Consider the following 14,301-nt stretch of genomic DNA (forward strand, 5'->3'; position numbering starts at 1 on the left):
AACTCCTCTGCATCTCTGAAGCCATGAGCTGGGATCTTGAATTTTCACCTGAGAATAGAAGCAGAGGAAAACTGGAGCAATAAACAGTCTATTGGAGAAACTCAGTGGGTTGTTCAGCATCAGGGTGGAAGAGTGCAGGATATTTTTGGTCAAAATGCGATATCAAGGTCGGCAATGCTTTGGTTTAATATGGCAATGAAATGACCACAGTGCTTTTCTGTCTACCTCACTGGAGCTAGCTTTTATTAATCTGGAAATAAAAGCAAGAAAAAAAATAGGAGATATCTAACAGGTCAGGCTGAAAGAAGAAGAGTTAACATTTCACTTCAGTGTATTTACATTGAGAGAATGCTGAAAAATTAATAATTGCACTGGATCTGTCCAGCAGAGATATAAATGGAGAAAATGACATCAGTGGAGAAAGAAAACAAAACCTGAAACTTGAGTTATAACTCACAACAATTGTTGAAATCTGAAATAAAAAGGAATGTTAGAAATGCCTAGTTGTTCAGGAGATAAAATCTGAGTTAACTTTGCATTAGACCCAGCCAGTTCTGATACACAGGGATATTTATTTAAAAATGTTATATTCGACGAGTAATGTCCTTATTTCATAAGTACTTTGTATGCTAATATCTCGAGTTCTACCATGCCTTAGCAACAGTTATATCCAAGAGGCCGCATATGAATTTTAATTGAAGATTTGTTCTCTGAAATAGGATATTAACCTGAGGCTGCCTAAACACAACCAGGTTCTGCATTTTACCTTTAGAGAGGACAAACAATGGAAAATGCAGCAGGTAAAACAGTTTCTTCTTTCCATGGAGATGGGTGTTTATTTTTTGATCAAATTGCTTTAGACTCTGACAAAAATATTGGTGCCAGGATATTTGCATGATGACCATGATTGGACCAAGTTTACTTTGGCTTCAATTTGTTACTACTTAGTTGTTAACCATTAGAGGTTAATAACGATCTTCAGTAATTGATAATTTTCTCATTCCACTTGGTGCTTATGTTTCCCACACTTAACCCACCTCTTAAGATACAAATGCAGAAAATTAGTTCAGAGATGGTGTAGAATTTACAGGTGGGGTATCAAGTATCATAAAACATGCCAGAATTAGGCCATTCAGCTCATCAGGTTTACTCCACCATTGTATCATGGTTGATTTATCATCCCTTTCAATTCTATTGTACTGCCTTCTCCCCTTAATCCTTGACACCCTCACTAATCACAAACCTGTCAACCTCTGTTTTAAATCTACCCAATGACTTGGCCTCCACAGCCGTCTGTGGCAATGAATTCCATAGATTCACCACCCTCTGGCTAAATAAATTCCTTATCTCTATTTTAAAGGGATGTCTTTATAATCTGAGGCCATGCCCTCTGGTCCTAGACTCCCCCGCTATAGGAAGCATCATCTCTATGTCCACACTGTCTAGGCCTTTAAATATTTGATAAGTTTCAAAGAGATTCCCAACTCATTCTTGTGAGTACAGGCTCAGAGCCATCAAACACTTTTCATATGTTAACCCTTTCATTTTGGAGATTATCCTTAGGAACCTTCTCTGGATCCTCTCCAATGCCAGCACATCTTTTCTTAGATATGGGGCCCAAAATTGAGCACAGTGCTCCCAAGTGTGGTCTAACCAATCACTTACAGAGCCTCAGCATCAATCATGTTTAAATTATGGCAATTCTACTCAGCTAGGAAAAAGTAACAAAAATGCTATGAATGCTGGAGATGTGGATTATAAACAAAAATGAAAACTTTTCAGATCAGGCAGCACTTGCGGGGAAGGGTACATAGTTCAACTCTAGTCTGGCTTCTGATGAAAAATTACTGATCTCTAACCTTTGTGGTCTGACTCGTAATTAACTGAAGCGTGGTTTGGAAGCAATGGCAGGTTGTAGATCCGTTGTCAAGACTTCTTGTGTAACTGTTCAGCCAACTGTTTCTGGGTGACCCAAAAAAAACAAGTCTGTGGATGAACTCAATGGTCTGGCAGCATCTGCAGAGGGAAGCTGGCAGTTTTGGGTTGAGGCTTCTTCAGATGAAGAAACTCGTTCTGAAAACTCAACTGTTGTTCTCAATGATTATTTCTGATTGCCATAAAAAAGGGAAATAAAAACAAAATGTAGTGTTAGGATCCCAGATGGAGAAATTTAACTGTGAGATCTATAGGCCACTCTGTATATTTAGCGACATTGAAGTAAATGGATCCCAATGTATGATGCTGAGTATAACAGCTGGTACAGTCAACAGGGTCACTTTTTTTGGCTCATCAGCAATGTTTATTGTACGACAGAGCAGCTTATTGTGATTAATGGGCTGAAATCTCTCATTCTGTTTGTTCTTGTATTCTTGTTGAAAGCAAATGCACAGTTCTGCTTTTTTTTAAAACCCTGATTCTCTACCTTCACCCGACAGTGGGGGGAGCTGGGGGGGGGGGGGGCTTTGGGGTTTTCATGTTTAACTCATTTATTCTTTGGGGCACTTCACTGTTTTCGTGGGTGTTTGCAAAGAAAAAGCATTTCAGGATGTACATTGTATACATTTCTCTGACATTTAATTTGACCTTTGACTACAGTGTGTCTTAGAATCCTTCATTTCTTTTTATTAATCTTTTCTTCCCATCTTCACAGATTCAGGATGCCAGGAATCATGTAGGCCAAGCTCTGTATCTACTAAACAGCAGAGATCAAACATACCAGTTTAAGAGTGGGGCGGAGGTCAACAAGGTCAGACAAATATTGATGATTCTTTGGCATTAAATAGCCTTTAATTCATCACATTTTAATTAATTGGTCATTAAAGTCCTTCCAAAAGCTGTAAATCCATTGAATAGTAGCTTTTGATTACTTTGCCTATGCGCAAAACTTTTAATCTGTAAATAGTCTTTACACAGAAAGATTAACCTTCAAGTATTGTTGCGGATTGAGGATAGAGGCTGCTTTTGCTTGCTTTTTGACCTGCCCCTCCTCCCTGACTGATCCAGTGCGATAAAACTGTTTCCCAACACAAGGCCTCTACTTCAACTTCAAGGCTAGTGTTGCACACTTAACAAAGGTAATGGAGGCTCTTTTAATTGTTCCACAAAATTATCCTGCCTAGATTTGGTTCAGTTCCTGGATCTTTCCTGAGATCTCTGCTAGTTTGGCAGTGGGAATGTCACACTTGGATCAAATTTCCTGCCTCTGGACACATTCCAGTGACTTACCTAGGGTAGTACGGTTTGAAAGAGGGCAGTAGTTTGGTGATCTCCTCCAAATGTTCAGCCTTAAGTATCTTTTTAAGGCTATCTTAAATAGCCTTAAGTATCTGTTCAGTATCTGGCCTTAAATATGAAGCACATCATCCTGGAGGCTGCCTGTGACTTCTAAATCTATTACATCACCAGCAATGAATTAGTGCTTTCAGAAGCACAGTATATAAATGAAATGCAATTTCTACAAGAAATTTGCTTCACCTGTCCACCACCCTGATTATAACATTCCTGCTTGCCTGCCTGTGAAGATTCTGCTTAAAATACAGTTTTTAAAAGCCAAGTAGTATTTGTGAAATGATTTAGATAATCAGAGGTGTATTAAGAATCGTAAAAGTAGCAACAAGAAGTCTTTTGACTCCAAAATATTTAAATACATCTTTAAGTTGAACGTTTCTTCATAAGAGTATCCAGACCATGACAAGTGACTCAGTTCTCTTTACTGGTGAGGCAACATTGATTTGCTTGTGAGTTCTCTAGTCTGTCTTTGTTGAGACAGTGTTGATTTTCTCATATCAATCATTCTAAATTGTCCACTCACATTTCTTGTACATAAAAATTTCAAAAAATAGGCTGTGGTTTTCCTCAGAAACACAACAGTCAGCTTAAAAGTGAAGATGTGTATCTGCAGAAGATGGGTGGCTGTTCTATGTCAATTGAGTGACAGTTGTACTTAATTCATCCAGAAAATTATATAAATTAATATTGACCTACTCTTAAATCAGCCTGAACTTGATAAAACAAAGCTGTTTTCTCTTTAAGCTCATGGATGCAGTAATGTTGCAGCTAACCCGTGCTCGCAATAGACTCACCACTCCTGCAGCTATGACACTCCCAGAAGTAGCCTCAAGCAGTTTAATGGTGAGTATATGTCCTCCTGTATGATCTTCAGCTTTCCTGCTTTCTCTATGCTTGCCTGTGGAGAAAAACTCCTGAGGGAGTGGATTAATAAGGATTACAATCAAAGACATCCAGTGTAGCTCAGGCAGATTCTATCTGACCAATTTGATAGAATATTTTGAAGAGGTAACAAGGGATTGATAGGGTAAGGGCTTGAGATATGATTTAAATGAACTTCACTAAAGCCTTTGACAAGGTCTCATGTGGGAGATCGGTGGGTTGATAGCAGGGCAATAGAAAATTATGGGCTAAATTCAGGAAATTGGGATTCGCGTGGATCATGTGGAAGTGTTGAGCAAAGAGCCTGCTTCTGAGCTGTAATAGATTAGGACCCACGGGATCTGGGGCCAGTGGTCAATATGGTTAGGAAAGCGTACGGGATGCAGTTAGGTCCCCACTCCTGCCCTCCCTCTGCCTCCCTCCCTCTCCTCCTGCCTTACCCCCTCCACATCACCCAGATACCTGCCCACTCCACCCTCTCTATTTACAGCTGCATAACCACTTTCATTTGTCAACAACTCCTGTTTGAAATTTGAAATTTAGTGATAGTGAGGAGTGAATAGCTTTGAAGTAGTACTGTAGTTATAGTGTGTTTGCTCCCTAAGGAGTCATCCAGGGGTATCTAGTCACTAAGTTCATTCCAAAGATGTTAAACTTAAAGCTTAAGATAAAGGTTGTGAGCATTATCTTGCATGTGAAGTGAATACTGGACTCCTCACCTTGCATTGGTTGTATACTTGAATGTATACTTGTATAACCCTCAGAAATATACTTATTTCTTAGTTCCCTTGTCATTTTGATCAATGTATAATATCTTACTAATTACTAAGTTTTAAAATTTAAGTTTCTGTCTCATTTATTTGTATGTTGTTTTAGTAACTGCCTTGATTCCCTCTTAGAAAATGTTCACACCGTCTCTTCCTGGTGATGTCTTTGCCAACTTCTACATTAATCTGAGCAAACTTTGTTTAATTGTCTACCAGCTCCATCTTCTGCAGCCCAATTTGAACAAGGTGATGTAAAACAACAGCATTTAGAGTGCATTCTGTCAGCAGGAAGGCTGCTGATTAGATGTGTAAGCTGTTTTAATTTAATCAATATAAACTAGATAGTTTGTACAGTTGTTTAGTGTCTTGTTCTTTTTGAACATTGTCTTACGTATGTGTAATTCAGAAATCAAAGCTTTAGTTTAGAGCACAGACTTTGTCTACAATATGGACACTGTATAACTTGATATCTGAGTTTATCATGATACTGAATATACCTGATCTAAAGCAGGGGGTTCACAGCCGTTTATTTGCCACAGATCCCTACCATTAACCGAGGGTTCTGTGGATCCCAGATTGGGAACCCTCTAGAGTTTTAGAGTCTGTTCCTTAAGAAAAGAAGATCTTGTTGTCCATACTAAGTCTTCATGGAAATCGAGGAAAAGGTAATCCAAGGAATAATCTCCTAAATTCCAGGTGACTGCTTGGTGTGTTTTCCATGGATTGGGCTGCTGCTTTCTCTTCTCCACATGGAATTTTGGGATTGTAAGAGGTTGAGAAAATAAAACAAAAAAATTGACCAAATTTCAAATTTGTATATGGGTAAATAATCTATTGTTATTTGCTGGAATTTGTTGAAAAGTTATTAAGTGGTTGATAAGGGAGTCTCTGTGCATGTTGTCTATATTATTTTCAAAAAGGCTTTTAAAATGCTTCCAGAAATGAGCGTTGTAGTGAAAGTGAAAGAGCACTAAATGGGGGTAATTTTGTAACGTAGTGGGTTGTGTAAATGACTATGCATAAAGGTGTTATCCAGAAATCTGCACTGGGGTCTCAGCTGTTAGCATCAGGTTTGGATGATACCAGCTTTGTATCTAAGACTGCAGATACTTTAAACTGCAAAGAGCAGCAGCTTCTGCAGATACAAGCAGGAAATTAATTGATTAGAAGTGCAGTGTAGAACAGCCCTTTCTGGCCCAATGAGACATGTCACCCATCAAACCACCTTTTTAATATTTAATCCTAGCCTAATGACATGACAATTTACAAGGACCAATTAACTTCCTAACTGGTAGGTCTTTGGGCGGTGGGAGAAAACCAGAGCACTGGGAGGAAACTCCTAGTCACCGGGAGAGCATAGAAACTCCTTACCAACTGCGCCAGAATTGAAATCCAAACTCCAATGCCCTAAGCTGTAATAGGGTCACGCTAACTGCTTACACTACCAGTTGCGTTTGGATTAAATTCCTGTAAATCACTATGCTGCCACTGCTGGCATATCTCTCCTGTCAGCTGGACAGGACCTACCCAGGGATTATGAATGTTGTTTCAAGGTATGATTCTTTAAGCATGACTATGCTTCTTTACTAGTCTGTAGGACTAGTCAGTCAAGCCCCACATTCTGAGAGCATTTAAACAGGTGGATGTGGAACAGATCGTTCCTCATTGGATCAGAATCAGGTTTCATATCATTGACATATATCAAGATATTTGTTGTTTTGCGGCAGCATTATAGTGGAATACATTAAATACTGTAATTTACAATGAGAAATATGTATACTATATATATATATATATATATATATATATATATATATAAAATTATTAAATTAGTGGTAAAAGAGCAAAAATAGTGAGATAGTGTTTATGGATTGGTCATTGTCCATTCAGAAATTTGATAGTGGTGGGGTAGAACCCTAAAACATCTAGTGTCTTCTGTTATTTGGAAGATCCTAGAACTAGGAATCACTGATTAAATATAAGGCATTTAATAGAGCATTAGCTTTTTATTATTTAGCATTAATCAATTTTTAAATAATTTTTGTCCTGTGATCTTTAAAGGAATTAATCTTTCTAGCCAGTTTTGATGTCTTCACACCATGAGTAATAAATTGCAGAAAGGAACTATGATATGTGGAATTTATCCTTTTTTCGCTGTCATCTGATCAGTTTTGCTTTCATCTTTTAGAATTTCAAACCTGCTGGCAGCTCTGTGCTTCACAACCCAGGATCCATGTTGTAAGTGCTTCTCTTTTGAGCTTGTTCATAGTCACAAATGAATGCATCAAGCCTGCTCTGCCTGAAGCAGTATGGCAGAAGTACCTCATAACCAGCAGGCTTCTTCCTCTTCATTTTAGAGTTTTGAAGCAACGGACCTCATAGAAACATTTCAGATGTTGAAAGGCATGGACAGAGTGGATGTGGTAAAGTTGTTTCCCATAGTGGGGGAGTCTAGTACGAGAGGGCATGACTTAATGATTGAAGGGCGCCCATTCAGAACAGAGATGCGAAGAAATTTTTTTAGCCAGAGGGTGGTGAATCTGTGGAATTTGGTGCCACAGGCAGCAGTGGAGACCGCGTCATTGGGTGTATTTAAGGCAGAGATTGATAGGTATCTGAGAAGCCAGGGCATCAAAGGCTATGGTGAGAAGGCAGAGTGGGACTAAATGGGAGAATGGATCAGCTCATGATAAAACAGCGGAGCAGACTCGATGGGCCAAATGGCCGACTTCTGCTCCTTTGTCTTATGGACATTTGCAAAAGAGATGTTGTACGTGTTCTGAATAGCGAGTATTAGTAATAGTGAAAGTAGCAGCATGAACCAAAGCTTATTTACATCTGCACTTTGCATATACTGTATCTTATATTTGCATTTTCTACTGCCTTCCAAAGGTTTCTTTAGTTACATTTTGGATAATATCCATCGAAGTTTCGGATATCACAGAAAATGCATATCTAAAAAGATTTAGGGAAAGAACATAATTATTCATGGGAATGGCAGCAACTCTGAACCTATTGAAGGCCAACGCAAATTACAGGTGTTCCATGTTTTAAAAGCTTGTTGCTAAAATAATGGATGTAGTTTTGCCAATTTGGTATTGGTTTATTATTGATACAGGGAAAAGCTTGTCTTGCATCCTATTTGTACAGATAAAAATCATCACATCGTGCTTTGAGAGGCACCATATCTTCACAATAACCTCAACAGCAAATCAAATAAATAGTGTTTCACAAATAACATGTAGCTGCACAATGTTAATGCCTAGTCATCTATAGTTCATTTGCAACACTTGTTTTTCTCTTGTATATGTGAAACTCCTGGCTGTTGATACATAAATTAGTCAAGGTTAGTAATGTACATTTTCAGTATTGGCATTAATAGAATTGCTAGGTGCAGCATCCAGATTAATTACAAAATCTGAGAACTACTTTTGGAAAGCATCAAGTTGGATAAGTCACCGGAACCAGACAAGGTGCATCCCAGGCTACTGTGGGAGGCGAGGGAAAAGATTGCTGAGCCTCTGGTGATGATTTTTGCATCATCAATGGAGACGGGAGAGGTTCCAGAGGATTGGAGGGTTGCGGATGTTGTTCCCTTATTCAAGAAAGGGAGTAGAGATAGCCCAGGAAATTATAGACCAGTGAGTCTTACTTCAGTGATTGGCAAGTTGATGGAAAAGATCCTGAGAGGCAGAATTTATGAACATTTGGAGAGGCATAATATGATTAAGAATAGTCAGCATGGCTTTGTCAAAGGCAGGTCATGTCTTTCGAGCCTGATTGAATTTTTCAAGGATGTGACTAAACATGTTGATGGAGGTAGAGCAGTAGATGTAGTGTATATGGATTTCAGCAAGGCATTTGATAAGGTACCCCCATGCAAGGTTTATTGAGAAAGTAAGGAGGCATGGGATCCAACGGGACCTTGCTTTGTAGATCCAGAATTGGCTTGCCCACAGAAGGCAAAGGGTGGTTGTAGACAGGTTGTTTTCTGCATGGAGGTCGGTGACCGGTGGTATGCCTCAGGGATCTGTTCTGGGACCCTTACTCTTTGTAATTTTTATAAATGACCTGGATGAGGAAGTGGAGGGATGGGTTAGTCAACTTGCTGATGACACAAAAGTTGGGAGTGTTGTGGATAGTGTGGAGAGCTGTCAGAGGTTACAGCGGGTCATTGATAGGATGCAAAACTGGGCTAAGAAGTGGCAGATGGAGTTCAACCCAGATAAGTGTGAGGAGGTTCATTTTGGTAGGTCAAATATGATGACAGAATATAGTATTAATGGTAAGACTCTTGGCAGTGTGGAGGATCAGAAGGATCTTGGGGCCCAAGTCCATAGGACACTCAAAGCTGCTGCACAGGTTGACTCTGTGGTTAAAATGGCATACAGTGCATTGGCCTTCATCAGTTGTGGGATTGAATTTAGGAGCTGAGAGGTAATGTTGCAGCTATATAGGACCCTGGTCAGACCCCACTTGGAGTACTATGCTCAGTTCTGGTCGTCTCACTACAGGAAGGATGTGGAAACCATAGAAAGGGTGCAGAGGAGATTTACAAGGATGTTATCTGAATTGGGGAGCATGCCTTATGAGAATAGGTTGAGTGAACTCGGCCTTTTCTCCTTGGAGCGACAGAGGATGTGAGGTGACCTGATAGAGGTGTATAAGATGATGAGAGGCATTGATCATATGGATAGTCAGAGGCTTTTTCCCAGGGCTGAAATTGCTAGCACGAGAGAGCAGGGTTTTAAGGTTAACCCATGGATCCCTAGAGTTTTATCCTGTAGTCATGATGTATTAGCCTTGCGTTTGATAATGTTACCCTTCTGAAGTTGCACTACTGAGATGCTTACTGCAGCGAGTGCTTCTGATATTATTTGGAACTATTTCATTTCATATATCAACAACATAGTCTGTTTTGACACCGCCGATGTTGACCAAATCAAAGGTGGTGACAAATCAGCATATAGGAGGGATATTGAAAATCTGGCTGCACGTCATGTTCAATAAAGAAGTGTTTTGGGTGTCTAGGCCTCATATGGAGCCAGTGATCATTAATGGAGAATGTGTGGAGCAGGTTAAGACCTACAAGTATCTGGGAGTACAGTTAGACGAGAAGCTAGACTGGACTGCCAACACAGATGCCTTGTGCAGGAAGGCACAGAGTCGACTGTACTTCCTTAGAAGGTTGGCGTCATTCAATGTCTGCAGTGAGATGCTGAAGATGTTCTATAGGTCAGTTGTTGAGAGCGCCCTCTTCTTTGTGGTGGCGTGTTGGGGAGGAAGCATTAAGAAGAAGGACGCCTCACGTCTTAATAAGCTGGTAAGGAAGGCGGGCTCTGTCGTGGGCAAAGTACTGGAGAGTTTAACATCGGTAGCTGAGCGAAGGGCGCTGAGTAGGCTACGGTCAATTATGGAAAACCCTGAACATCCTCTACATAGCACCATCCAGAGACAGAAGCAGTTTCAGCGACAGGTTACTGTCGATGCAATGCTCCTCAGACAGGATGAAGAGGTCAATACTCCCCAATGCCATTAGGCTTTACAATTCTACTGCCAGGACTTAAGAACTTTTTTTTAAAGCTATTATTAATGCTTTTTGAGTTAGTGATTTAGATGCATATCATATTATTACTGAGTTAAGTATTGTATGTAATGAGTTTTTGCTACAACAAGTGTATGGGACATTGGAAAAAAAATGTTGAATTTCCCCATGGGGATGAATAAAGTATCTATCTATCTATCTATAGCTTTGTTAATCACAGTAATGCATACAGTAAGCACTTTATGGGTGAAAAAAGATAAATGCTGTTTTTTTCCATTTTATCATTGCAGTGAGATTAATAACCAGAAATTTGAAGTTAGCCATGTACACAAAGTGGAATGTGTGGTCCCCTGGCTAAATGATACACTGGTTTTCTTTACCATTGCTCTACAGCTTTGTCAGCAACTGAAGGATAAGGTATAAATTGTTGCTTTAATTTGTAAGTTAAACAGAAGTGTTATACATTTAACATACTGCAATGATATGACTGGTTTCAGTTACTTAAATACGTACTGTTATTTGACTTTGAATGTAAATTCTAGGATGTTAAATTCCTCCTGATAAAATAGAAAAGAGTTCCTTTGTCAAATCTGTACAGATGTATGAAGCCTTTCTCCGCCCCGAACCTTCTTTGCTGATCTGGTAGAGAGCAAACAACAAGCAATCTCTCTGCTTTGACTAAATCTGCTCTTCCTTTCAAAGTCTGTAATAAATTGCAGGAAGCAATCACTAAATAAGCCTTCCTGCCTAATGAAGTGTGGAGTCCATCTGGGTTAACGACTTTGTTATTTTTTTAATTTTGTTTGAAATAGAGTTTGATTTGAAATTAAACAAAAATCTAAAGCCTTAAGTAAAACTCAAAGCTAAAGCTGGAGTTTAACCAGTGGCTATGATAAAATATATACACTTCTGTGAAACAAATCTAATTTGTTATTTATTTAATTTTTGACAAAACTGGCATATTTAGGTGTATAGATTTGAGAATTTATTATCGGGTGATGCAGTAATTGTATTTAATTTTTCCTTACAGATCTCTGTTTTTTCCAATTACTGGAACTTCAAACCCTACTGATCTAGATCGACAGGCTAACTGAAGATCAGTTTGCACTTTGTACTTACTGCTGCAGCTGCCCGTCTGCCCACTGTAAACACTGTGTCTGTGAAATGTTTAGGTCAATAAGTTACATGGTGCACTTTTTTCACCTGCCTTTGCCACATTATTTTTAATGAAGTGGATCCCTGCCTGGATAATGATTGGATATACCACCAGATGGGGAAATTTAAGCCACCATGGTGTTCTCCTCAAAGCATTGGGTTTTATGGTATGGGCTGATTTTCATCTGCTGAAGGAATATAATCTATTCAGTTAAGTAGAATAATTTGTGTAGAACTTTATAGATTTTTATCACCTCGTTCTGACCTGTGTGGAAGGAAGAAGGGAAAATCGTCTTTTCATAGAGCTCAATGTTCAACCACAAACTAATACTTTTCAATTACTTACTAGGGAGCTATAAGAACAAAAACTATATGTTATACCTCTTTAGGGTCGATCAAGTATTTTTGGGCTGCAGTATCTTTGAGACTGCTAATGTCTTCATAACGAAATGGAAAGTTAGAAAAATAATTTAGTTTTAAACACATTATGCTTACCCTACATATTCATCATCATTCGTAGTTTTGTGTTTGTGCTGGTCATAAATTAACCAGATCCTGAAGTCGGTGTTTATATTTTAATGGCAAGTGTTCAACCTGAATTTAGATTATTCTTGTGTTAGGAGTTCTGTAATCTGGGGAGTGTGGATTTATTCTGTTCAGGGGCTTAGCAACTTAGAAGGAACAAAAATAAGAAGCACTGAAAACCATGTTCATTACCCAGATGATAAACGTTGCTTGGTGAAACGATGTGGAGAAAAAATGTGCATCACAAAAATAATTGATTGGGGGTTTTTCAAACAGTCTCAAATAATTCAGTAAGCCTTATGATCAATTTTATTGTGTATGTGTTTAGATGGAGGTTTGTAGATGAACATTTTAACCACTGAAATATTGTATTTTAAACTGATTTGTTAATTTATGGACACTAACAAAGAACAGTGGAACTGTGTATATTTAACATGTATTTCTGTAAAGAGGAACATTTACTGGCAATATAATTTGTTCTGTTAATTCAGCAGGCATGGTTTCATGCATGTAGGAAGCTTTCGAGTGGAGTACGCACAAGGTGATCTCAAACTATGTGATAAAGCTCCCAAGTGCGGGTCATAAGTGAGGTGAATTTACGCATTTCGACTGGATAATTTTTAGATAAACCGTATGTAGTTCTAACGTTTCTGTTGCATCAAATTGAAATATTTCTCTTCATGCCAAAATGAGACAACTTGTTTTTCTGTTGCTTGCGTAGAGGAGTCTAGAAATTGGCACTGCTTCAACATTGCCATTCATGACGCTGCTATTTTTAAGGTTCATTCTATGGTATTTTAACAGATGTTAGCATGTAGAAGAACACTGATTTTCCTGTAGAACTTGCTGTAATTATGCAGCCACTGCGCCCCACTATCACCACCATTTGATTAATAACGGACATGAGAAATGACATGTTTCGTTTGAGGAATGAATAACACTGATCAGTTTTGTTCCAGAGTTTAATCCTTCCTGTAAAGGTTGAATTGTTTTCCAGTGTAATAAATATGTATAGAAATCTGCTTGAAAAAAAATTATAAACCATTTTTCAAATGGTAAACTGATCAGTTCCAGTTTCAGCACTGGTTTGATTGACCATTGTTCAAATTGTCTACAATGTTCCAGCCAAAGTTCTTCAAACCATCTTATTTTCTGTTTTCAAGGTTGTTGTAACCTGTTCCATGATGTTCAGGTCTACATTGCTTGGGAAGTTGCTGAATGTCTGTCCAAGTTTTGAGCGTTCTTATGCTCAACATTTGAGAGCTTTGAAATAAAGAAACTGGAAATACTCAGCAGTCCAGGCAGCATCTGTGGAAAGAACAATGTGGAGTTGACATTTCAAGTCAGAGAATCTGACACATCTTGATTCCTCTCTTTACAGAAGATGCCTAATCTGCTGAGTGCTTCCTGCTGTGTTTCTTTAATTTCAGATTTCCAGTAACTGCAGTTTGTTTTCATTTCAGAGCATTGTACTACTTGCATTGCTGCTACAATTCAGCAATCGTGCAAGCACAGGACAGTACAAAGCACTTTCACTGGCTGATTCCTGAATTTGCACTGAAATGTTCTAATATTTTAAACTATCACTTTAAAGATTCAAAATTTCAATACTACTTTGTTCATTGCAAATATCTGCCCTTTTTGCTGCTCGTTGCATTGATCTCTGGAAGTTCTGCGTGCAGACTGCTGTTTTTCACCAGTGCTCAGATAATCTCTCTCACATCCTTGCAAGGTTGCTGATGTCTAAAAACTAAAATACAGTTTAAGTACATCAGGTACAAAGGTTCCCGTATAAGGCATTATCCTGAAATAGTGTTACTTGTGAAGCTGTTCACTGTCATACACATTGAAGTTGCTAGCAGAGAGTGGGGCTTGGATCTCATTCAAAATGAATTAAACCTGAATAAGCTTGTAAAAAAGAAGTGTGATGTCTTCCAGTATCATGTAATATGAATATATTCACTTAAATGTAGTTATTTTGTTAATGTCCTTGTGATCAACCATTAAAGAAAACATTGGATATGTTACATATGCAGTGTAACTGGGATCAGTTTATGGATTGTAGAATTATTCAGAATATAGTGTGGACCAATCAAAACGTCAAGATTGTATCTGCAATAAAGTACTGATTTCAAAGGA

At 38.6% G+C, this 14,301-nt stretch overlaps 1 protein-coding gene across 1 annotated transcript in view; it reads left to right on the plus strand.

The window, feature by feature from the left end:
- The window catches only part of rogdi (rogdi atypical leucine zipper), a 30,876-nt gene extending 16,575 nt beyond the window's left edge, over positions 1-14,301 (plus strand). The window contains exons 5-11 of the mRNA XM_073060373.1: positions 720-800; positions 2,651-2,746; positions 4,033-4,131; positions 5,070-5,183; positions 7,126-7,175; positions 10,773-10,899; positions 11,513-14,301. Coding sequence (XP_072916474.1) covers positions 720-800; positions 2,651-2,746; positions 4,033-4,131; positions 5,070-5,183; positions 7,126-7,175; positions 10,773-10,899; positions 11,513-11,554 — 609 coding nt within the window. The 3' untranslated portion in view covers positions 11,555-14,301. The remainder of the gene's footprint in view (positions 1-719; positions 801-2,650; positions 2,747-4,032; positions 4,132-5,069; positions 5,184-7,125; positions 7,176-10,772; positions 10,900-11,512) is intronic.

Source organism: Hemitrygon akajei, chromosome 11 (assembly GCF_048418815.1).
Source record: "Hemitrygon akajei chromosome 11, sHemAka1.3, whole genome shotgun sequence".
Lineage (NCBI taxonomy): Eukaryota > Metazoa > Chordata > Chondrichthyes > Myliobatiformes > Dasyatidae > Hemitrygon > Hemitrygon akajei.